This window comes from Anopheles marshallii, chromosome 3, assembly GCF_943734725.1.
Source record: "Anopheles marshallii chromosome 3, idAnoMarsDA_429_01, whole genome shotgun sequence".
NCBI classification, from domain to species: Eukaryota; Metazoa; Arthropoda; class Insecta; order Diptera; family Culicidae; genus Anopheles; species Anopheles marshallii.
The window spans coordinates 81,737,989-81,763,190 of record NC_071327.1 but is presented as its reverse complement, the minus strand read 5'-3'; the positions used below and the strand labels follow the sequence as shown (position 1 = coordinate 81,763,190).

Genomic DNA, 25,202 nt, shown 5'->3' with positions numbered 1-25,202 from the left:
TGTTTTATGGATTTATGGAAAAGATTCAGAAGCACTACAAAATAAGCATCCTTTTTACGGTCAGGTTGCCATGTTTCACACCCATCAAGCAAGCGCAACTGTGAATTTGCTCGTAAATCAATAAACTTACTCGTCTCGGCAGTGATCCAACTGCAGTGCCACAATGTTGCAAAACGATCGATGCAGACCTGCCAACTGGTCAATTTGCTATCGATCCACCATTAAACGGTTATCAGCCTCGGCACACCTTCGGCCCTGTCCAGTGTATTCAACCGATTGCAATTAGCCATCATTAGAACCATTTTTTATTGCCCTCATTTTACCATTAGCGACAGTAGAAGCCGATTGTAAAGATGATGGTACATATGCTGTCAATTCTGCGGCTGGAGACCTGACAAGAATGCATTCCATACCGTTAGTAGATAACAAAAGCGAGGGATTATTTAACTGGATAAAGGAAGACGGAGTTGGATTGATGGGATGGGTACCGTTGAACAGATTTTTTCATATTGGGGAAAATAATGCAGCTAACGGTTGTACTGCAACGTGTGTCACAAAACCTCCAGAACGGGATTATACAGTACATTCAGTTTATTTATTAAATTATAATACCATTTTACATAAAACTATGCAACCCATATCTTCCGTGTTTTGCATAATTCACCATGAAAGAACATGACGGGCGGAAGTGATATTCTTCAGACGGTACCAACGATCTTGACATAGGTGGTCAAGTCGTGACTCACACGTCACCATGGACCACCCTATTTTCCAATGTCCATTACGCTAACCTCTGTCGGCGTACGTTCGTTACAGTTCCAGATCCGCAGCGTCCATATTCCCCCGACATTGACCAGCCACAATTTATGAATCATGCGTCACAAGTCACCGTTCGGCACTGACAGTCTTAAATTGTCAGCAAGAATTCGGTACGAACATGACAGAATGCCAAGCGCAACGAAATCCCCTCGCTGGCGGCTCGCAGTTTCTCAATTACGGAAACACAATACGATCAGGTCACACAAACACAATATGGCCAGCATTTCACGTCCTTCCATTTTGACCATAAGGTACAATAATTGATTTCTCGATTCAATCTCTCGAGAGATGTCAAACGTTCGACTGTGGTTGACTCTACCCGCAGGTAAAGTAGTCCTCGGTACAAATTTAGTAGCGCACTATTCCTGTCCATAACTTATATGCGGGCAAATGGTAATAAATTATCGATTAGATTGCTCCATTGCAATTGAATTACGGAGCAGTGAAAATAAACACGTGGGTTGATTTTAGACAACAAAACTGCAGGAAAACGAATAATCTTGGAAACTGAAAAAGCCCATATAAATATATGACTTATTTAATTTCTTATTAAGTTATTTATTTTATTTAGAGGATAACGACTTTGTTATCATGTTTGGGCCCAAATTGCAGTTGTGAACTTCCTTTGTACTTTATGAGCTGCTACTTTATATCAGCATGGACCAGATGAGTGTTATCTATAATCATTTTATCATATCTGTCCCAGAAGCTGTTCAGTTGATATATTGTTCAGGATTCGATGGAGCAACTTGGGGTCAGGATCCGCAGCAAACTGACTCATATTGCGACCATGCTTGGGCTGGTACAGATTGCTGTCAGTCGAGCGGTAAGCGCCTAATAGTTTCACCCAACCAAGCCTACAGTAAATTACCTAGCTACACCACAAGTCAATGGGTTTCGCGAGGTAGCGGTGCATCCGGACGTACTACGCGTTTCGGACCAGTTGCGTGCGCTCGATGTAGACGTCGGCCAAATTCTGGAGTTGATCTACATGTTCTTTGGCTGGCACGATCACTAGATGTCTAGGATGAGAAGCTACAAGTACACATTTTTCCGAAACCAAGCCCAAGATCTAGCGATGCACAATAAACACACACCACGTTCTATGCGTGGTAGCACAAAACGTAACACAAACTGACTGTTTTTTTCATATATCTCCCATATCGCGCTCGGGGGTGTACCAGAGCTCAACACGCTTGACACGCTACAAACATCACCTAAACCCGGCACAACACAAAAAAGGAACCAAATCGTACTCGTTTATCGAACCCGTAGCTAATTGCTTCCAAGGGCTTCTACGCGTTCTGGAGTGTCCCTTGGGGTATCAGGTTAACTGACGCAGACGGCCATACCCTTGTGCGTCACGATTTTCACGGTACGGCCTACGGAGAGACAAACCGTCCGTGGTCCGTTCGTGTGCACGACGGGTAGATTGATTCCTGATACCCTGGTTCTAGCACTTTGGCGCACACACCTTACTGGTTTGCATGACGCGGCATGCGAACATACACCTACGTCAGCAGGATACTACCGGCGGTCCATCAGGATGGTCCATCAGGATATCTTGATGGCTGCCGGTTTCGAGAAGGCGTTGACTCAAAATCATACAACCAACCACGGGCCGGCAATTCGTCACGTTAGCCGAACGTGGGCCGCATGTCTGGAGTACCGTCAGATCAGTTCGTGATCCACAAGTGATTGACTGTGGACCATGACCGCCAACGAGACAAGGAACTACGCTCGAGGGGTATGCGCGATTCGCTAAGGATTTCAAGAAAGCTCACCGCAAGCATTGGCAAGTCTTGCGGGAGCAACAGCATAATGTCTATTTGTTCTAATTCTACCATGGTAGCGAAGGTGAAGGCGATCTGGATCGTAAAAATCATAAAATCCATAAAACCCAACGATTCCCTCAGGCTTTTGAAGCGAACAACAATGGAATGGTATAGGAAATCCACATGGTGGATAAATAATGAAGTAAGAAAACTACTATTTGCTAATTTTACTATAAAATAATGTGTAATGTGGGCTTTATTTTTTCTTACACTAGCTGAATTGAAATGTTTTTTTAGTAAATAATATAAATAACACTCTCATTATTCAACAACAAAAACAATTTCTCTTTATTTGTGACGGATCAAATATCATTCATCTACAAAAGCCGCAACTCAACACCCTACAAAACATCGGTAATGGCACGTGCTCTAGATGTGGTTCGTTGTTGATTTTCAACAAAATCTTACGATCGGAGCATGGCTGAAAGAATAAGTACATTCATACGCTCGCACGCTCGTATCGTGTTCAACTAGTCTGGCGCAACGGAAACCTCAAGCAAAAAATAAAAACACTCGTCGAACAGTACGACCCATCGACCCGACGTCTTGTAACGAATTATTTAAAATAATAAAAACATAAAACTTGTGCCAACTTCATCAGAGCTCTGGGGAGGAAGAGGGAAGACCAAATCGACTACCCAACAACAAGATCAATAAACATGCAAAAGGCGCCTGACACACCCACGGGAAGGGGACATAGGGCTTTCTTCCATTACCACCAGGGTTGTTGCCGCGTGTACCATGCATCGTAGGCTGCATGCCAAGAAAGGACACCGGACGGGGTTTGAATAAGGGCGATCGATAGGGCCCGCTACTGACCGTTCGCTTCTGGGCCGTGTCTATAGTTTGGACGTAACGTTCGGAACCTTTTCCAAAGGTCGTGAGCGTGTCGTGCCGGGTGGTGTCTTCAGTGGAACTGACCGAGGAAGTGGAGCCATGCAGGACGTACATACATATTGAATTATCCACTCCGCTATCGAAGTGTAGTGAGTTATGCTAGGGTCGATAATTTATGTTTCATTGCTACGGACTGTGACTCACTTTGGAGTTCGTTCGCTTCATTTTTTTTCCTTCTATTTGCTTCCTTTCCGCACATCCCACATCCGCAATGAGCTTTTGTCAAAGGCATCCGATACGAATGATGGTCATTATTTCTCAACCCCCTTCCTAACTAGGGGTTTTCATGCAACAGGTCCCCACGAAAACATTCCGAGCGATTCTACTCCCCCGATAACCTAAGACTTACCAAAAGGAAAAAAAACGGCAACTGTCTCTTACCTTCGCAAAGCTATTTTTACTCCAATAGTCCTTATAGGTTATGCACATGTCGACGGGTCAGCTTGGGGTGATATCGAATGCTCTTCTTGGGTAATTTATGGTCACAGAGGGAATTTTTTTTTGCCTTCCACAACGAGACGGTTGTGCAAAACGGTACGCAATTTATACGCACATTGCTGCAGAACCTTATCGTGTTTAGGGAGAAAAAATTCCAAAAGAGTAGCCTTTCAACATTCCAATATAATCATGAAGGGAACCATGCTCATGCTCAAGATCTTCGTTTTAGCCAAGATCACAGGAGAATATTGTTATGATATTTGTAACTCGAAGCTCGAACCCACTGCAGGGTTTTTAGTACTTCAAATTTTAAACGTAACTCTAATAAATCGCCTTTATGCTTGAGCCATGGAGCTAGGATGACAAAGAATGTAAAGCTGTAATTCCATCAAGCTCCTTACTAACGTCAGTCGGGAATTGAGCTTCAACCACAGCGAAATCCTTCAAGTACGCTCACGTCCACATATCCTTAGGGCAATAACTTTGTCTCGTGGGACTTTTCGAGCGCCCCGAAGGCGCCTCTCACCTTTGACTTCAATCAAAATGAAATTAATTAAATCCCCATACGGACCACCATTGTTTCGCTAGCCCGGTCCGGTACCAAGTGGGTACCAACCCGCAAGCAACGAACCCCTTATTTTCACGGTAATATACGATGGCGACTATTATTTTATTGCTTGTTTGCCTTTTTAAACTCGAACGGCGCGCCTGTGTGTGATGTACGATCTCCCAACAGGAACAGCTGCCCAGCTCCAGGTTGGCAGCGCCAAGTGTGCTAGCTTGCATGATTAATCACTTTCGCCGGTCCAGCTCAACGTTGGCAAAACGATTAAAAAGCGTGCCCGTGTGGGTCCTAGGTGGAATTTCCGCGGTAGAAGTTTATTTTCGAGTGGCCGTATGTGTGCTTATATGCACAAGACGTTATTGAGTGCCAGATCGAGCGTGTCGGATCATAAGAAGCCGCCGCACTCGAAATATAATCCGAAGCGCGGGAAAACCTGAGGAAGCTTTTAAGGGTGACTGTCATTTATCGTAAGCTTATTTGGTGCGCCACACCCGCGGGTCGTGGTAGCGAACTCGATGGGATATTATTTTTTCGATCGAAAGTGTTTTCCATTGTGAACGGACTGACATAATCCCTTCTAGGGGGAAATGTTGGCCCCGATGAAGTCCGTTTATGTTTATGCAAAAATTAAATGGCATTATGTAGTTGAAATTTTATGCTAATCCTATTCGTTCATAATGAAGTGTGCTCTGCTAGTTTCCAAAACAACAGTTTCAATTTCATTCTGCGAGAGTACCGCATAAAAGACCTTTGTTCGCACTATTTGCTCACGTCAGGACGATAATCTATTGCATTGCATGTAAACGGCGCATGGTGCACCCGTGGTGAGCTTGGTAAAACAAAAAAAAAAGAGCACATACCCATTCGCCAGTCTACATTTCGCAGCGGGAAACATTTTTGCCTTCAAAAGCAAGTAGCGCACCCAACAACACTCCGTGAAACAAACGACAAACCCGTTGCATCATATTGACCAGTCGAGTGAAAGCGCCCAGAATAAATTCCACTCCAAAAAGGGAAATCGTCGATCGGGATGGAAATGCCGACCGTGGGTAACCACGCTTTAGTTCATTTTCCGTTTGATCTTTATAATTCTCTTGTTTAGGCTAGTGTCCAGCACATCGGTGGACTTTTTTTCGCAACCATTTCGCGTTGCAGGGGGTCCAAGTAACGATTTGGAATGGATGCACGCACGCTTGCAATGGAAAACAGAATCATACCAGCTGCATAAGACCTTTTGTTTCGTGCATCAGCAGTGCTCTTGCAAATCAACAGGCAAGATGAGACGACGAGATGCATTTGCCAGGTATTTAGCACTTAAAATGCGTATCATAAACGCCTTCCTTCAAGATAATTGCATTGATAGTTTGATAGTCTTTAATTAAATTCATTGCAGGCTGTCATGTAGTAAGTGATTGCACCCAATCGAGTAATGCGATCATTACTCTTCCACCTAAAGCAATTATCGGCACAAGAATTTAAAACTTCATGTATAATCGCAATAAAATAAAAACTATTACATAAAAAAAACAACAAAGAAGACGAAACGGAACCTCTTCAAGGAAAAAAATGCCATTGAATTGATCGTCGTGCATAGTGAATAAAAGTTGTGCCATTTTGACTTTAAACCTCTTCACCAAGAGACTCTCCATCAATGTGTGCAAATGAAACGCTTCATCACACGAGATTGATTGCACCGATGGTACTTGATGCAGTCGGTATTGATCGATTTCTCGGCATTAATACCAACCGCACTGGAAGCTGATCGAAGTATCGAAGTACTCCTCTAAAAGCTCCAACAATTCTGAAGAGATCGAGATTATATATCGCAAGTAACTTCTTAACGTCTGGTGTCAAGGAAATCCCGACACCTGCTTTACTCCTCACAGTAGTCTGGTACATTACCCCGCTGCCCTCTTGAGATCCCGAAAAGGAATAGATTTAATGCAGCGAAATTACCAACCTCATTGACTAACCGATCAGTAAAAGGCATCCGTGTCATCTGTCCGTACATATACGAGGTACCATCATCAATTTCAGAACATTGGACAAAGATCTTGAAGATTGTGTTCAATTGAGTCACAGTTTTATGTGTCAATTTATGCACACGAATGCGACACGAGGTGTCGATTGCAATTTGTTAAGTTTTCCCGATGTCCCTAATATACCAGAATTCTAACCTACGTGTTTCGCGATCTTACTACAACAATTTAGTAGCATTCTTCACAACGACCTGATCTTGTCCACAACATCCATCACGATCTTGAGAATAAACTGCTCTTAATGAACTTCCATTATTTGCGTTCTTGATGCTTCTCCAGCACACTCCGCTACATTCAATAACACAAAAATACCGCACACCAGCAGACACCCGGCCGGATTGACGCATTCTCGCAGGGGATTCAGATCAATCAGACTCTGCAGAATGCATCCGTACGAGTTCTCAAAGGGGCCACGATAAAAACAGCAAGGTCGAACTGTTTGCTACTCTTTTTACCTTCCCCGAACGTCAATATCGAAGTCTTCCCGAGGGATTTTACCCGACCGCAAGGACCACGGACGTGTTCCTCAGTCCTCGGAAAGGCATTCAACCGGGAGTGTTTTGTTCTCGTGTAGAAATTTTTAATGTCTATTGTAAATCCCACTTCAAAGGTTTGCTACATGGCACCAATCGATCCGTTCGATCCGTCCAAGGGCTCGTCTTTCTACCGTGTGCATACAACCGAACACGAGGGGAGCTCTTTAAAAAGAATCAATCGACAATGCTGCGACCCACCGTGGCAGCAGATGATGAGGCTTTGTTGGTGTACCAGCGCAAGGATTAGCCTGCAGCGGAAAGGTGCGGAAAAATTGCTGATAAATGGTGAAAAATCATCCACTCCCGCGCGTTCTTGTGCAGCAGAGCGCTTTGTGTGCGGTTCCCGCTCCCATACCCTGAGCTGCCGGCTTCGCTATTGGGGATATTTTTAAACCAGCGATAAAAATACAACCTCCCGCACTCGTTTCACTGGTGTCTACTACTTTGCCATCGACAGAATGTGTGGTATGTTTTTATTGTGTCGCGAACAGTGGATCGCTTTCGCACAACGTGAAACTGGTACTAATTTATCGCACATCGCTATTGCCCATTCCCTTCGTCTAGGCGCGACTTGGGGCCATCGGCCTTTTGGTAGCTTAGATCGCAGATAAGCGCACCGTCATTCGGCAAGCAGGACGAACCCATTGGAAGGAAGATCGTTCTACGATGGGGGAAGCTCACTCACACCGGGGAGCGAACAATTTAATTAAGTACAATTAAACAATTTACATTACCAACCGCTCCGTGCGCCCGGGTGTTGGTGCCGATGCCGATTCGTCTCCGATTTGCCGACTGACGGTACCAAATGCATCACACGATGCATCTTCGGCAAGCGGGTGTGTTTTGTTTTATCGCGTATTGAATTTCGTACCGCAAAGCGCCCACGTCGGCTAAAGATCGATGTTGTTGTACTGTAGAATTCGCAGAAGTACTTGCTTCCTCACCATCCCCACCATCCAGCCGATTGCATGGAAAAAAGGAAGAATTTTCCACATCGCTTTTTGCACCCTTAATCGCTACCTATCTTTTTCGTTCCGTCTAATTATTTATCTCCCGGCGAAGATCTCAATCGGTGGTGCTTCCAATCTGTACCCGCTAAGTTGCTTACATTTGTAAGCTTAATTGCTGCACGAGGTGCATCCCTTACTCACTTTGCACTTTGCTACACCGTGCAAAGAATGTAGCGACAATAAATAACACGCTACTTGTCACCTTCGCAAACCTGTTGTCCACCCTTGGTTTCCTTGGCGCAAGAGATTGCTCACAATTTTTCCTCCCTTTTTTCGATTGGTAATAAAATTCTTTGATTTATGCGCCTGTTCCAGTAAACTGCTTCATCTTCATCTGATCATTGTACTGAGGATCGTTTTCGAAAAAGGTTAACGAAAAATATGATCAGTTACCACATCGGGATTAATGGGTTTGTAAAATGTGTCGTTGTTTCGGTTTTGCCAACCACAACATCGCAAAACTTTCACTTCTGATTCGCCAATCAAATAAATCACAAATCGATGATCCTATTCGAAACCGCAGACCTGGAATATTGATTGAATTTTACGAGTATGGGTGTAAAAACACACACATAAAGCGCATCCGTACTTGGTTTCGCTTCTTGTGGCCATACATAGCTGTCCCATAATTTGGTTCCCCATTACCATCAATTCAACACCCATCTCCACTGGAAGAATCTCAGCTCAATCGCGGTCGGATCGGTATGGATGGCGGATGTTGTGTTGCGCTTAGTGTTATGATGAAGCTTTTTTGTTGTTTATTGGCTGTTGCGTCAACCAGGTGGCGTCTCGGCTTGTCCTCATTTTTGAAAATTTAAACGAATTTTTATGACTGCATATGTAAATTATGTAACTCTAACTTTTTTTTGCGTGCTAAAAAGGTTCAATAATTATCGGTTTGCTCATATTTTTAACCAATTTTTGCACACCCTAATCACCCCATTGTATGCAAAATGCTGGTTTTAACATTATCCCATATTCATAATCGTTTGTTTGCTTTAGAAGAAGATCTCGTACTCTCGTTGTATCGCTTACCTTGACACATAGTGATATGGTTTTCGAACATGCAAATCTAGTTTTCTTGTCCACTAAGCTCCCCAAATTGAACTACATGGACATGGTCGATAGTATCCTGCTCACCTCCAAAAATGTCCCCAACAACAACTTTATGTTCACATTTATTCAAATGTGATGATTTCATCTACACACATTTTACAGACAAGCCCTACCAGTTGTCCGGCCACTTCCACATTGATTGTTTCGGTTCTTTCCCGACCAAACAGGTCCCACATGCCCGGTGGCATTGCCGCTGACCTTACCCGAATGTTCGAACCGCACTTTCATGCATGTCTCATGCTCGTTGACGGCATACGTGCGCAATTTTCCGAAACAGCCCTCATGCGCACGGAACACCACCAACCGGCCCGATCGATGGCTGTGTGACCTGACCTGTCGGCCTTGTTTCGGTGCATTTGCATTGGCCAGTTTGGTAAGGTACGCCGCCGTCAAACAATACCCCACCCCGATCGAAATGATGATCATCAATTCCCTCCTTTTCGCGCACAATTTGTCCCACTCGAAAGCGAAGACTTTCACGCGAAGACGTAATCTTGAGAGAACAAAAAAAACTGCAAGCGACGAACCCCGCGTAGCGTCAGGTACAGCGTGTACAGGTGAATACGTGAGCTAATGCAAGCGATCGACGCAACAATAGCAACAACAAAAAAGAGTGTTTAAATCATTATCACACTACAATCGTCGTTCAGGTGTAGTCATCCACAATGGACAAATTATGTACATTGTGAATTAATTTTTTGTGCTGAAGCAACACGGGGGTCGATCGTACGGTCGAGTTGATGTGGTCTTCTGACATATGAATCACCCCAAACGACCTTCCCCAATTACGTCCGCAATGATGGTTCGCTTGTTTGCACTTCGCGCTACCAATATTGACAATAACAAGCATGGACAACTCACGTTGTTAGGGCGTTGTATGCACTTTGTTGTGATTCTAATTATCATATAAACGACATTGCCGAATTGCATAAATATATTGGTGCCATATTTGGGATCCTGTACCAACAATGCAGTGATGTTTTGTTGTTAAATATACGACTATTGTATAGGAATATATAAACATTCTCTATTATTTCCAATAAGATGTCTGTTTCTGCGTTCTCTTGATACTCACAATATCTGCTCGTTCCATGCATTACGAACCAGAAACTGTGTCATTTTGAACGAAATCAACATTATTACCACACCATCATCATTACTCCGTCACATCTTCATCGTTCTCGCCATCCTGCTTGCATAAAAGCATCACCCGAAGGTACTATTTACAACGTCAGAAAAAAAAACGATGCTCAGAAAACATTCATGTAACAGCAGCAGCCAAATGGATAGCTGCCAAGCTTCTCCAGCAGTGACGCGTCATAGCAACATTCACCATCGACCACCGATGTAGATGCGTCGGCCGAAAATTGCCCTCAATTATGTTAAACGTCGACCAACACCTCACCAATTGCTTGCCCTGTATGCGATAAGGACATAGTTCGGAATTGACCTGGTGGTTAGAGCGCTAGACTGTAGAGAGCATCCGTCCGCGTGTTAAATGAAAATATTAAACTCGAAAGCACGTGTCGATTGATTAGTGTTGAAGCGGAATGGGGTTCGTTTGTTGGGCATTCATTTGAATCACCCCGCCAATGCCAACACATGATAGGCTGCGTTTACGTAACATTCGGCTATGTAATTTAAGGGAAACTGGCGACTGGGGTGAGCTAATTGAATCATCTCGTGACGAACGGCGAAAAACATAAACCATCGATGTAAAATTAAGCGTGAAAGATAATTCGTTAACTTTTACAAAAATTGCCACCATTCACCGCAACCGTGGAAGAAGATTATTTCTACCTTTTCTGTACCTTGCCACGTTGAAATCAACATACACGCTGCTACAAAATGGCACAAACGATCGAAACTAATAATTAACGGGAGAAAGTAATTTCAGTACGCTACCGAAGAGCACCCATCTGCGACACACGGAAATGTTTGAACCGCTGTCATCTATTTCGCTGCACTCACGGGCCCCTCGATCACCCAATCCACCATCGGTGCATCGATGCGGGCCCAGACATAACTTTGTTATGCATGCAACTATTAGGTTCCATGTTCCAAACCCAAACACATTAACGGATCGGAAAAGTTTGGAAATTGAAATTGATGGTCCAGAAACAATCGATACGCTTTTCCGAAAGGGTGCGATCGGATAAAAAAAGATCGTTTCCGCAACGTGACTCAAGCAAACGTTTACCGAACACTGGTAGAGTGCACACAAAATGCACTGCTTCGATTAATGTGGTTTTAATCGGTGCTCGAGGAAAATCCCTTCCTCTGCTGGCCACATCCAAAACAAGGAAATCACCTCCAACCGTTACAGTTTCGAAAGGAAAACTCTGTCGCTAACGATCACGCGGGCAAGCAGTAAACACCCTTAAGCGCAGTTGGAAATGGTATGATTGAAAGGAAAGCTTGTATGTCCATGTGGAAGGTTTGGTAAAGATGACACGATCACTCTACGCAACTCCCGATGGTAAGATCGTGTCCATTTGATAATGATACTGGCGCTAATGAGCTTCAATATTTTCACCCCGATCGCGATGTGATATCGGTGAAGGTACGATGTGTTTCCTGCTACTCATCATATCAACTCTCGACACGCTCGTTCACTTTACAAAATTGCTATAAAACGCTACACTGATTATGGAAAACGAATTATTATCTTTACGAACCTTGCAATGCGAGGGATGCCTTTTAGACAAATTCGTAAATTCGACTGCAGCAATGATACGCGATCATCATTTTTCCCCCAAATTTGAGTGTCGCCTTTGGACCGGATTCACTTTGGATTCGCTTCGATGGAACCCTTTTATGATAAAAGCCTCTTTACTAAACAAAAACGGCAACATAACGAGATATTCGTAATATTCGGTGATGCAAAAGTGCACCGGTACAAGATTGATTGTAAATCATGCTCCAGCAAGCGCGCTTCCCATGAAAAATGGAGTAATATGGAGTAATAAACCAAACGTATCATAATCATTTCTCAAAACGTAGATATAGATAGTTAAAAGATAATAAAACTGATAGTTTAGTGTTCAAGTGGTGACATAAATTAACGAACGATGACAGAAAGTAGTAGTTAAGCTACATGTTTTATGATCTGCAAATAGAAGATTATTCAATATGTATGATGCTATGAAAAAGGTGGTAATGGTGGCATGTTTCAACATGGAATAATCAATTTAAAAATATGAATATTATGTAGAAGTTAGAGATGAGTGGCCCGTATAAAGTCTTTTTGTATGTACTATGTCAGCAACGACTACAATAGATGTAGGAGCTTTTTTGTTTATTATATTACAAAACGCCCCACCATAATTCACCAAAGCATGGAAATAATGCATTGTAATGAGCAAAAAATTTGACTTAGATAACATTTCCCCCAAAATAAACCCCCAAACACGTCACAATGGTCACAATGGCTATCAAACGATTCAAATCATCTGGCCGAATAATTGAGCAGATGTAAACGAAGGCTTTCCTCCGGTAGCCAGCCAAAAAGGAAAAGTAAATGTGTAATTAAAACAACACCGTTCCCTTTTCAGCTCGGCAGCATCTCATTTTGGCGATTGTTGCGAACCGTGCGAAATCCGTGTGCGATGAACCCACCGCCACCGTTGGGTTGCATGTTTTCATGTCCCCCGTTGCGGTCAGACGACATCCGATCCCGAGAGCTTTGTGTTTCATGTTTTTTCCTATGCTTATCATGTCGCTTCTTCTTGCCTGCTTTCTTACGAACCTTTCGAGTTCAAATAGGCTCGAATCAATTCATAGCCTGTTGACCAGATCTCCACACTTTGACTCTGGTCGCGACTCTGGTTTATCTATCCAACCTGGCGACCGGGTCGATGACACCGGTCCATTTGCCTGTCCCGGGCTCGGAGGCTCCAGAACTAGCGAAGTTCAAAGCAAATCGAAAGCCAATTAAATTTTCATCAAAACAGACAAAATGCAGCGCCTGGCGTAAAGGTTGTAAATCAGTTTCTGGACCACTTGAGCAGGCAGTGGGTGTAGCGAACACCCCGGGACAAACAAAACACAGGACCTAACAACCAACACAACCTAGAACCCTTTTTGATAAGTCAACCCACGATGTCTAGAACCTGGACCGTGCACGGCCAACTGTGAGTTCCAATCTGCTAGTGCCGAACGCACGCCTCAAGCGGACATTGAAAGTTCGTTCGACGTAGAACAGCACAATCGATGTTGTGCTGCAAGTCACCAGCGCAGATGGCCGGAACATGGGCTGGAGGTGAAATTTCTACCAGATACGACGCCACTGATAAGACAGTGCGCGCAACGTTGTAAAATACTAATGGCGTACCACACACACACACCACCTCAGTGACCTCACGTCCAGGAACTTCTCTGCAATACGCACCTCTCTCGGGACGAGATTCCGTGTTTTCGTTTTCGTTTGTCTACCCAGCTTCCATGTTCATGTCAGCCGTTGATTCTGATCCTGATGTTGTTTTCAGTTGGGCTCTTTCGCCCTATCAATTAGAACCGAAGAGGAGAGACAGATGAAACCGACACCGAGATACGGAGCTCCTCGTACACGCTCGTAAAGCAGGCAGATCGAACGAATGGGCACCCGATTTTGTCACCCACCAGGGGTGGAATGGATATTTTTAAATACGTTCGTTACTGACTCGTGACTTCGCATGTCCATCAGCAGGCGTCTTCAATCCAGCTGTCGTGTTGTTGTCAGGCTTCTTTCATTCAATGATTAAATTGCACCTTCTTTTGCACTCCCAGTTCAAGTCTTACCCGCTTGTACACGATCCAGCGTCTATCACGCTACAAAACATGACAAAACGCGACCGCGAAGTAATCATAAGCCTACTAATTGGCAACACTGATAGGTTTACTACAGTTTGACAGCTCCAGTGGCTCCATCTGTTGGCCATGCGATTCTACTGTCAATCATAATTCGCCACGGGTTGGGGGCAAAGTTGACAGCATAACTAGCCTCTAAGAGGCGTAGGCTCTTTCAAGCATTCCGGAGTATCTTTGCAGATTACAATCATGAGCAAATCAGTACAACAAACAAACCGGCACTAATTTGCTTCTCCTATTACACGGTATTTTAGCTTTAAATCTTTGCCCACAATAAGTCATCTTTAACAGGCGTGCCTAGGTGGTATCTCAGAAGCTCCTTTATGTTTTGCGTCAAGAACTAACCTCAAGAACTGGAGCAGCAACTACTAGCGAGTGAAATCGAAATGCAATGTGCGTGTCCACCGTGCCAGGTGTGCCCTTGAAATTCGAAAGCCCTTAAACGATTCTTGCCGACACTTCGGTTGCTGACGACACCGTGAATAAATAAGGCCGGTTCAGTTTCGTTTTTCCGTACCGTATCGCTTCAACTCGTCCCAAAAGCCCTTCTTTATCGCCACACTTCCTCCCGTTCACTTTTTGTTTGAGCGCCGGTACCATTACACCACTTCACCACCATGCCAGGTGACCAGGACACGACAAGGCATGAAATATTGCGCATAATTAGCATTACAAATCTTCGGTGTATGTAAAACACGCAACAACCACCCCAACCCTGTCTCCTTTCCCTTCCTGTTGGGCTGGTTTGGTCAATTTTTCTTGCTTGCGCCCAATAATGAGAGACCGATTGAAGGGGCGAATTAATATTCAATTTGAAACTGTTTAATAATGGAAGCTTGCAGAAGCCAAATGGACAACAATGAAAAACCACACACTCTCCTTCTGATACATTACAAGTGCTTTCGTTACGCAACATTAGTAGTTGAAATTGATTCGCGGTAAATATTCATGACGACTAACCCACGATGGCAAATATTTTGATTGGTACTTCATTCCAGTTGATGCAGAAGTGCTGAATACAAATAGTTTGAGTCTAAAAAGAGTGACCAACTTCATCAGCAGTTTCTAACACTCCTGGAGAAGACCGAGATCGTACCCGCTGTTCTTCTAACAGTATTGATCGAACTATTGACAGCTAACTTTACCTCATCGCAAACCTATTACTGATACAGATCATCTACAAATAGGCTCTAAACTATTAATGAAAACTAATGATCATCTTCAAAGGTCTATGTCAATCTTCATCAGTGCCACCATTCACATCAGCCCCCTCAAAAGCTCTATAGACCACATCAAAAGACCATCTCCATCTAAGCCACTGCTACAGATAGCCGCTTTTCGCACAAATTCCTCACATCATCTTCACCAACCCGATCGGCCTTGATCGCACTCTCCTTCTTTGCGCTACACTTAATTATCTTTCGGAATCGGTTTGAATCACAAGCAATTACGCGGGTGATCGCCACCGTTACGGTCGTTTAGAACACTCGACCAGACACATCACGACACGACACGTTATGCTAATAATAAAAAAGAGCCATTGCACCGGTGTCAATAAAACTGCACTGGTACAGCAGTCGGTGCAACATTGTAACCGAGGCGCTCTATTCGATAGATCTACGAGCCAGATGTTCGTTTGCATGAAGTACGTAATGTCTAATGGTTTTACATCGTCTACGGCGGATGATCCACCGGTGGGCCACCCCATTCACCTTAGCGCAATCGATTCCTCGCACGTTCAGATCAAGTGTCGCATCGATTCCTCTGCCGCATGTCAACATTATTTATTATTCTTCGACCAGATCAGTGTGGAACCACGTTGATTTCGCAGCAAAAATATAACATGGAGGGATGTAAGCGACGAACCTTCTTTTATTTCTATTAGACTATTGATGATCATGCTGAACAATGTCACAGCGGCAGAAGGTCATACCGAGCCCAGCAAGATCGATCGAGGTGTGCCAATGCACCTTAGCCCATTTTTTTACAATAAAACATGGCGATATTCTGCTAATTGAGCACATCGTAATCGAACTTAAGGCTAAGAATTGACAATAAAAAGCACAAGTTATCAATTAGCAATTTGTTTAAGAAGATTCCATACCGAACTGATGCTTTGTAGCCTTCAATTTACTCCAATCCGATTTGCCTTATATCCCCACCATCAAGTTGCACTGTTTTCAATAATACACACTTTAAAGGTGAGATACTACCCATTTGAAAGTCTTATACAACAGGTCCTGCGATTTAAGGCGATTTGGTATTAAAATGCAAACAACCTGCTAGTCTAGGTGAGCCAATGTGGCGCATTAAAGGGAAAGGAAGCGATACACTCTTCCCCACCGGTACTAGGTTGACGCTTCGCTAATAAACAATATGCAATTGAGAGCCGAGAGCTCGTTTTTGCTCCGAACGCAACGGATTGTTTACGGTCGACAGCCAGAATGTTGCTGCAAATTGCCAATTGAAAGCCTATCCTTCCTTCGCCAAGCCATACCGGGCTGTGTTAGTATTCTTGCATAATCAGAACGCTTTACGGTGCGTCTTGAGACGCGTGCTGAGTCGCCGTTAATCAAATTGCTTCAGTAAGATTTATAACATATCTTATTTTATGCACCTGTTATGATTGTTTTTATCATACAAGCGTAAATAGTAATTCCGCTTAATGTTACTTTTGACATAATTACTGTTGTTTATGACATGTTTTGAATATAAAACTTATTTCAACTTGACGCATGTGTTTTGACTTAAGCTTAACTATTTTTCCCCCTTCTCTCCCATTTTTCTATGATCATTCACATCATGCACAACTTTTCTTTTTTACACGCAAACCGCCAACATTGAACTTAAATTCCGTTTAAACAATTTGGTTTCCTTCAATTACGACACCGCATTTGAAAGTATGTTATCTAGCATTTGTAGAAGAACAATCGTTAAGACAACCATAAATTGATGGAATAGCTCGAATGAGACGAATGGATACCATCGTCCGTCGTTAATAGCTAGGCTTCAGAGCTGGAGAAATGCATACAAAACGCCCTAACTAAACGTGAGATTCTTTCCTTGTATGCATAACCCACGGAGCGATGGAAAGATCATGCCGTCAATAGCAATTTCGCTCGAAACGCCGCTGTCGATAATAGCTGTTCCGGCTCGAAATTGGATCGTCGTTAATAGATACTCTCGTTGGTTTGGGCCGAGCTTTGCCGGCTTCCGAAAACGTTCCGGCAAACTAAGCACACGACCGAAGTGGATGGAAATTTCCCCTCCAAGGCTTTCAGCACCGAGAAAGAATTCAACTCCACCATAATCCATGGTGCCAACACACAACAAAGCGTGGTGCGAGAAATGAGACGAAGCAAAAACAAATAACAACACAATCGCCAATCACCAGATTGGCATCGTTTCCGTTGGTTGATTTTTTTTTCTCCACTTTGATAGCAAGAAGGCATATCGAAGGCGCGAAACTCTCACTCCGTTCCAGCCCGCACCGTATGCAACGGCAACAACTATTGAGATATTTAAATCGGTTTCTAAATGCAATGCTTTCAGCTCCAGTTCCAACTATGTCTTATCGCGCTTCTTGACTTCGGAGAGAAAACACTTCAGCCAGCCACCCAGGAGGAGAAAACCAATGACGCCGAGCGCCGAGTTATGACTCGCGAGGCAATGCTTCCGCGTCGGTTTGTGTGATCCGTATTATCGGCAAACGACTCTACAGAAGTTCCACCGCCCCGTATAATGGGGCAAATTATTTGAAACTATTAGCGCTCCATTAGCGACCAAATAAATGTTCGCGAGTAACGCTCATACGCTGAACGTTTTGATGAAAACGCGACGCAGTTTTCTTCGTTCAAACTCCAACATCCGACTCATGAAAACGGGGAGTCATCATTTGAAGCGAAAACGGAACATTTCGCCCCAATCGAGCGTTAAATTGACCACTCATTACGCGAAAGAAGTCTATCCATCGTATGGGGGTGTATAAGGGGGCAGAAACAGAATTGGAAGTGAAGGAAAGGAACGAGGACAATGCACTCATCAGTCGATAGAGACATTTTCGCTCACCAACAGTGATGCTTTTTGTTGAGCAATCACATCGACAACACCGTGCAACCGATCGATGATTATGACATTTGCATCTGGCTGAGTCAAGTGCCGCCTCCGCACGGCATTGCATCGGTGTTGCAGCACACACACACACAGTCACCTGTCTCATTACAAAAGATTCCAACCCAATCGGTATTGCTGTAGGTGTTTCCGAAAGAGTCTGAGTACCGAACGCTGGCTGTTCGTCGCTTCCGACGCGTTGAAATCTTTCGTTGTGTCCTTGATGAGTAACACCAGCATCATACTGAGCGGTTTCGAGTGGGTGTTGGGCTAGATCACAATGAAAAGGAGATATTTACGGGTAGCGTATGTTGAACAAATAAACATGTCAGTAGCATCTGCAACCTTCCAGGAAGGCCATATATGAAGTCACTTGAAGTTGGGAGTCTCAACGAAAACAATGTTTTCGTCCATCAAGCAAAACAAAGCAGCAAACACGGTAACATTTGAACGACACGATCATATTGCTAGAGTACGGTGCATGACTGCATCATATAATCCTCCCAAATCACGACATTGCGCGCGATTTAGATACTGGCCAGCTCTCGTCGACATGCTGCCGCTCGGAAGGCGAATGACACGCTCATTTATGTGTCAAACCGTATCGTAAATTTGTCTTCGCGGGGAAATTCCTTCCTGCTTTCCAAGCAAAACATCACAACCGAGAGCATTCTTCCTCGACGTGCCAAAGACGTGGATGTCGTTCGATTTAGGAAGCGATAAAATTTGGAATATTTCCCTTGACATTACCCGAATCGCCGGGAGAGTAAGCATCCTCCGATGGCCCACATCCTACTTCCCAGAGATGCACCGGCATGAAACGGTTTCTGCCCGATAGTCGGCGAGGGAAATGGGTTTGTTGACCACATGTAAAGTCGTGAGCAGCACATTCACTGCTCGGTACTACATCGAACGCGTTCCGTTACCTCATCGATATACCATAAAGATCTAGATCTACACATTTCAATAGGAATTGCCCGGAGAGAGCATGCTGTGCAGGCATGTTGATTCTGCCCGATCTAAACATTGTCGCCAGATCGTTGTCACACTAGTTGTCGCTCAGGTGGCAAATGGAGGAATTTTGTAAGAATTTGTACGGTACACTCGCATGGCGCTGAATGCAGAACAAAGCGATGTAAGCATGCGATGGAATTTGTTACATTCACACTGGCGTTGCGAGAACATCGGCTCAATAACTGCTACATGTTCTAATAGACAGCAGGAATGTCACCCAACTCTTGGAGCCTGCTGAAAAATTTTAATGAAATTTTCACTAGCCATGTGCAGGGGATAAAATAAATAAATAAACAGTAGAGTCTAAAGAAAATATCCTCATCATGATACCGAAATAGATACAAATTCGTTTGCAAGCGATGGATGGAATCATCTTCCATGAAATATACACCCGGGGCTAGCAATGAGGCATCATTCGTTACGCTCATATATCCCCTCGATCTGACAGATCGCAACAGATTCAAGTGCCGCCAGCTCATGATTCTAAGACCACACACAACTGCACACAAATCTTATTCGAAGCTGATGTTGGCAAGAAAAACCACACACGATGTATTTATTTGGACGCAATAGACGGCTACCCAACACCGGAATGGAGTTGTGCCAGTGTGAGTTTGTTTTTCCTCGGAAGTATTTCGCTTTTTTCAGAAACTTCGCCATTTTCAAGTGGAAAAAACATTCCGAGAGTCTGTTCAAAGTGAGATGAACATGGGTGGTCTAGATATTTTCATTACTGACATGATGATATTGCTAACCAACAGACGGGGCTTAAATTTCATGATAATTTATTGCTAGATGGTTGGGCTTGAACAATTAGAAATTAGATGACCTGGCAAGGGGATATTGGCTGTTTCCTGAGTGTGACACATTCCGCCATCAAAATGACACATCGTAAATGAACATTTATTGTTTGAATTGATTTAAAATCAGATTAGCAAACAATGCATCTTTCATGACATACCGAAGGAAAGTGTTACAATGTTTTTTTTTCTTTCTTGTCAACTCTCAGGATACGATCTGAATTGATTACACACATTTCATCACCTTTTTGATGCTGCATGGACATTAAAGTCAATAACCACGCGATCTTATCTCAAACGACATGTTGTTATTTAATTTTTCATCATTTTCTCTCCCAACTGGTAAACTTACATACAAATAGTTTGATTTAATCAAAAACACATTACGAACAAATGTTTCATCTTCTGCCATCCAACACCGATGGGCACGATCGCGAACTTGCATCCATTTCCACCGGACACACGAAATAAAGCACAAAGTGAAAAGCAATGAAAAGTGTTTGAAACATTCATAAATGTACCTTGTAACTATTTAACTCTGCTACCCTGCTTTATTATTAGCCATTCCTAGTGGACGAGTTTAATGTTGAGCGAGTGAACCCCACCACCGTTCATTTGTGAACGCCGCCATACTTCGCGCACGGATGCGTCCATTCCTAAGACCTCGAACAAACACACCAAAAACCACCGTACGTACAGCACAGTGCACCGCGTGCATCAAACTAGATGGATTTCGGAACCGAGCACCGGAAACACACGTTCGCTTGGGAACTTCGCCTTCACTCAGTGCCGCGCTCATCACTAACGATCATAATTCGTCCGCTGAAATACGCACGCACGCGTCCACACACATTGCGGTTAGGTCGAGAGCCCGAAAAAATTCACATACCCCTGTGTGTGTGGCGTGGCTTTCCCTTCGCATGATTATCCAACCCTCGGCGGTCACGCCCTCTAACACCTTCTGTGCACTAAACCCTCCGCACGGACTCGAATCGTGATTATGTTTTCCCTTCCCAATAACAACCGTTCCCGTCAAACCAACGTTACTGTCTAATGTTCAATTGATAATTTTACGAATCTCATCTCTTGTGCTTCATTGAAGCTCCACTCCAATACGAAGTACGCATCAGTTCGCATTCAAATCAAAATACCGCTTACCAGACATCCATAACCTACGCCACATGGTAACGCAATAATCGGATGAATGGTGACCGGAAACTTCATACCTGAGACTCCCGGTACACAGCACTTCGTACAGAGGAGCGCGAACTTTCACTTTCATGACTGTAATTCATCTCCCGGCAGACGAATGAACAACAGTGCCCAGTTACACATTCCAATTGAATCAATATTCAATTCCATTTTGAATCAAACAGAACTCAATCAATGACAACTCCACTTACCTTCTTTCCAGTTCGCGGTTCTTCCTCCGCTTGTACGTGCCCGTGTGGCCCTTAATAGTCCGGTACAGCGACATCACCATCTTGATCGCGAGGAGTGTTACTTGCTTCCGCTTAACACAACAGAACGATAAGACGCTCTCGATAAACGGTGCGCCCAAACTTTACCTCTACCTTGTTGGTGCTCACACACTATAAAGACTATCACGTATCAAACTGTGGAACACTATCACTACCGAATGAAACGGGGGAAACTTTGAGATTTTTTGTCGCACAAAAATATCTCAAGGTGTACTCTATGCACTTACGATTTTTCCTTATTTGCTTCTTTTTTTTAACTACACGCACCGGCAATGCCTTCCTTAGCCTGGCTAGGGGAACACTCTACGCCAAAAGCACTTAGAATGAACTATTGCTTGTTGACACACTTTCAATTTCAAACCCGATAGATTTAACACAATAAACTAAGAAACTGAAAAAAAGAATTTTACACTTTAATAACACTACCACAATACACTTTTTGTAGCACAAAATAACGATTAAAATGAACACTAAAAACCTAAAAAACAACAAAAGTGCGTTGCATACGAAACAAAAGACTTCAACTCGTTATACAAGCGACGAACCTCGCTTTTGCACTGAATGCGATGCCAATCGCACGAAGCAGTCCAACACACTGTCGTCAGTCAAGCTCATAATTTCTGCCACGGGCACCTCGTTTTGTTTTTTGTTACCAACGGCCAGCTTGCACCTGTATTTGGCCTTTACGCACAGCCTTTATTCGACACCATCGCACGCTACACACACTGTTCGCTATTCTGTTCTGCTGATCCTGTTTTTGGTTCGATTTATTTTTATTCCACTTTCAACCTTCCAACCGATGAGGTCCGGTTTTGCTGGATGGGTAGAGTTGACAATGAAAACCCCTAAATACCCGTTCCGCATCCGCTGTGCTCGATGACTGAAAGTAAACAGTAAGCGAAGAAGCATATGAACCGATCTGGCAGGACGTTAAAGATGTTGTAAACGGGCAGAATGCAAAGTTTTGCTTTGTCACTGGAAACTCTTGCAACGGCATGCAAAAGTTTCTGTGACTCTGGTCACCAGTGATCGATGTAAAACACTGCGACTAATGCTAATTACACACTTCTTGCCAATCCTTTCTATAGCAGTCGACTTTCCTGAACGGAAAACGTTGGAATATTAATTAATTGACAGCATTCTTGTGCCATCGACGTGGTAGACGTCATAGTCAGTATGTCCGTTATTGGTGGTGGAACCGTTAGTTTGCAAATTAAAAATCAAACAATATGAAATCAATCGTCATCGTGCCATAGTAACTCGGCATGTGATTAACGATTGGAAGCTCCCTGGCAGTAGCTCGTTGGACTTTGACTTTGAATTTTATTGCTGAGAAGGATCTTCCGTTTGATGGGCGCTGTTAAATGTCATTTGTCATAATCTTTCAACAGTAAATAGTACTAACATTCCCAAATGCTTAGTCACTCTAACATTCGTCTTCAATAAGTTCTTTAAAGTGCTTTCATCAATGGTAGCTTGCTATGGAAGCTTAAGTATCAAAAAATAAGTGTTATGAGATAGCAGATAGGTATAGCCGTTGCTTTTTAATAGCATGATTTATACTTCCTACTTTAGATCCGTAACACACTTCGAAACATTTTCCCTAACCCCAATTGCCAAGCGAAACGAGATTCTTGCACAGCACTTCGCCATCCGCTCAGGTGCGAACCAATTCATCAACCTAGCTATCCAATGTCGTGCAGGTGGTGTCCAGGTAGGGTACAGTTTGTTGAACCCGAGACAAACTACTTTCGAAATGGCAGAAAAAAGATATGAAACTTGCTATCGTAACAAAGCAGTGTAGCAGTAGCAGTCCACAAATCTAAACCACTTTCGTAACCATCTCGCCTGACAGGATTGTGATTTCAGCCGAGCTCAAATGTCGGACCATGCTAAGATTGAGGCTCCGGTCGTACAAACACTTGGACAACGGTTTTTTTTTCCATCCCAGGCCTTTACCGTAGATTAAACGAAGTCCGAAAGGCTAGAGGGTGGAGAGCAAAACTACAGGAAATTCCATTAAGAACAAACATACACGAAAAAAACCATTCAGAAATTTGAGAATGTGAGAAGAAGTTCCAACAAAAATCCCGCACATTACAACGGATGATTCATAATTCAGTTACGATTAATCACAAGTTTAACAGTGGCTTACAGCTGATGCATCATTGTGCGAATATTTTAAATCAAAATTTAACGAACCTAAATGCCAATTTGTTTTATTTGTTTTAGTTGCAGCCATTACAGTTATAATGTAACGACTGATTGATAAAATCTCAACTCAATCGTGTACTCCCAAGAGACAACATCGCTTGATGCAACTGAGCGGCATCATGCATATTTATAACGATCGTTTTGTCGTCATGTGACGGTGGTTCTTTCCCTACTTCAATCTAACCTGGTAAACCCAAGCCGCCCTGTGAGACCCAACCCAACCTCGGGAGGAAGTTCCTTCCATTCCACTGCAAGTGATTCTCATGACCTTACAACATCATCGGCACCATTGCCCGCCACAGCTCGACCCGCGGGTACGGTCCACGATGAAACGAGAGTAACAATTAAGCGCCTTGTAAGACATGACCTTCTCCAACATCCAACTCGAAGCAACGCACTATCCGCCCCTAGGCCCTTACCACCTCTTACTGCACGCTGTGTCATCGCCTTCGTCCCCGGGGCAGTCATTTTATATCGTCTCGAAATCGATATCGACGTGCGAATCACCAAGCGAATGAGAAAATCGTCCATCCTATCAGCAACATTGGTGGTTTTTTGCAGCTAAGAAGTGAGTAAAAAAAACACCGACAGACTTCTTTACGTGCGATGGCATACGAAATGGAGAACATAATCGTAAAAAAACACTATGCTGTGACAAGAAACTATCATCGCGCCTGTGCCCGCCACCCTTTTGCCGGATTTTCTCGTACCATCGGCGACAGAAAATCGTATCTAAAGACGTGCGAATGTGTCCGATGGGTGGCGTATCACGTGCACCGATCGGTAACAATCACATCAGCGAACACTTTTCAGGCGACACATCTATGCTACATGTACCGGATAGGTGACGCTGATACTAGTGTACCACAACGATTTGTCCATTGAATGGGACCGAGCACCCAATGTCACATCCATTAGGAGAAACATTTAAAGCATGTTAGAATATTCGAAGTACCCACGGTTTATGTTTCTTGTATGGCTGCTAAGGATATCATTCAGTCTACTCCTCTCATCATAGTGATCAAATGATCTTTGCTCTAAAGATCCAACAATGCGAACTTTATGGAACCACTTAGACCCTGATGACAGCTGACACCTGTCAAATTAGAACGAAAGCGACAACTCTAACCTGACCAACACTCCAAAAATAGAAGAAAAGCTTTCAACCTTCGTTCTGTGTCACTTCTAGAATTTGATATCAACCACACCGACTGTGGCTCACACCTGTCAGGGTGCAGATTTTGTCACACCCAATACGATAACTTCGGCTGCCCAAGATAAACGCCGGGAGCAAAAACACTTCCAAACGAGAAGCTACAGCTAGAGTAATAAAAAAAAACGGTCTCCACTTGCTCGGTATGTTGCAACCTGTCATGTTGCTCAACACACTCACACACTACCGCCTAAGAGGCTGTAAAATTCCCATACAGTTGCTTTTTTCCCTTCCACCCTCCCAGCTCCCCTTTCGGTCCCGTCCGAA

General features: G+C 43.6%; 1 protein-coding gene across 1 annotated transcript in view; it reads right to left on the bottom strand.

The window, feature by feature from the left end:
• Positions 1 to 21,527, bottom strand: part of LOC128711057 (uncharacterized) — a 118,434-nt gene extending 96,907 nt beyond the window's left edge. The window contains exon 1 of the mRNA XM_053805924.1: positions 21,431 to 21,527. Coding sequence (XP_053661899.1) covers positions 21,431 to 21,510 — 80 coding nt within the window. The 5' untranslated portion in view covers positions 21,511 to 21,527. The remainder of the gene's footprint in view (positions 1 to 21,430) is intronic.
• Between the last annotated feature and the right edge of the window lie 3,675 nt (positions 21,528 to 25,202).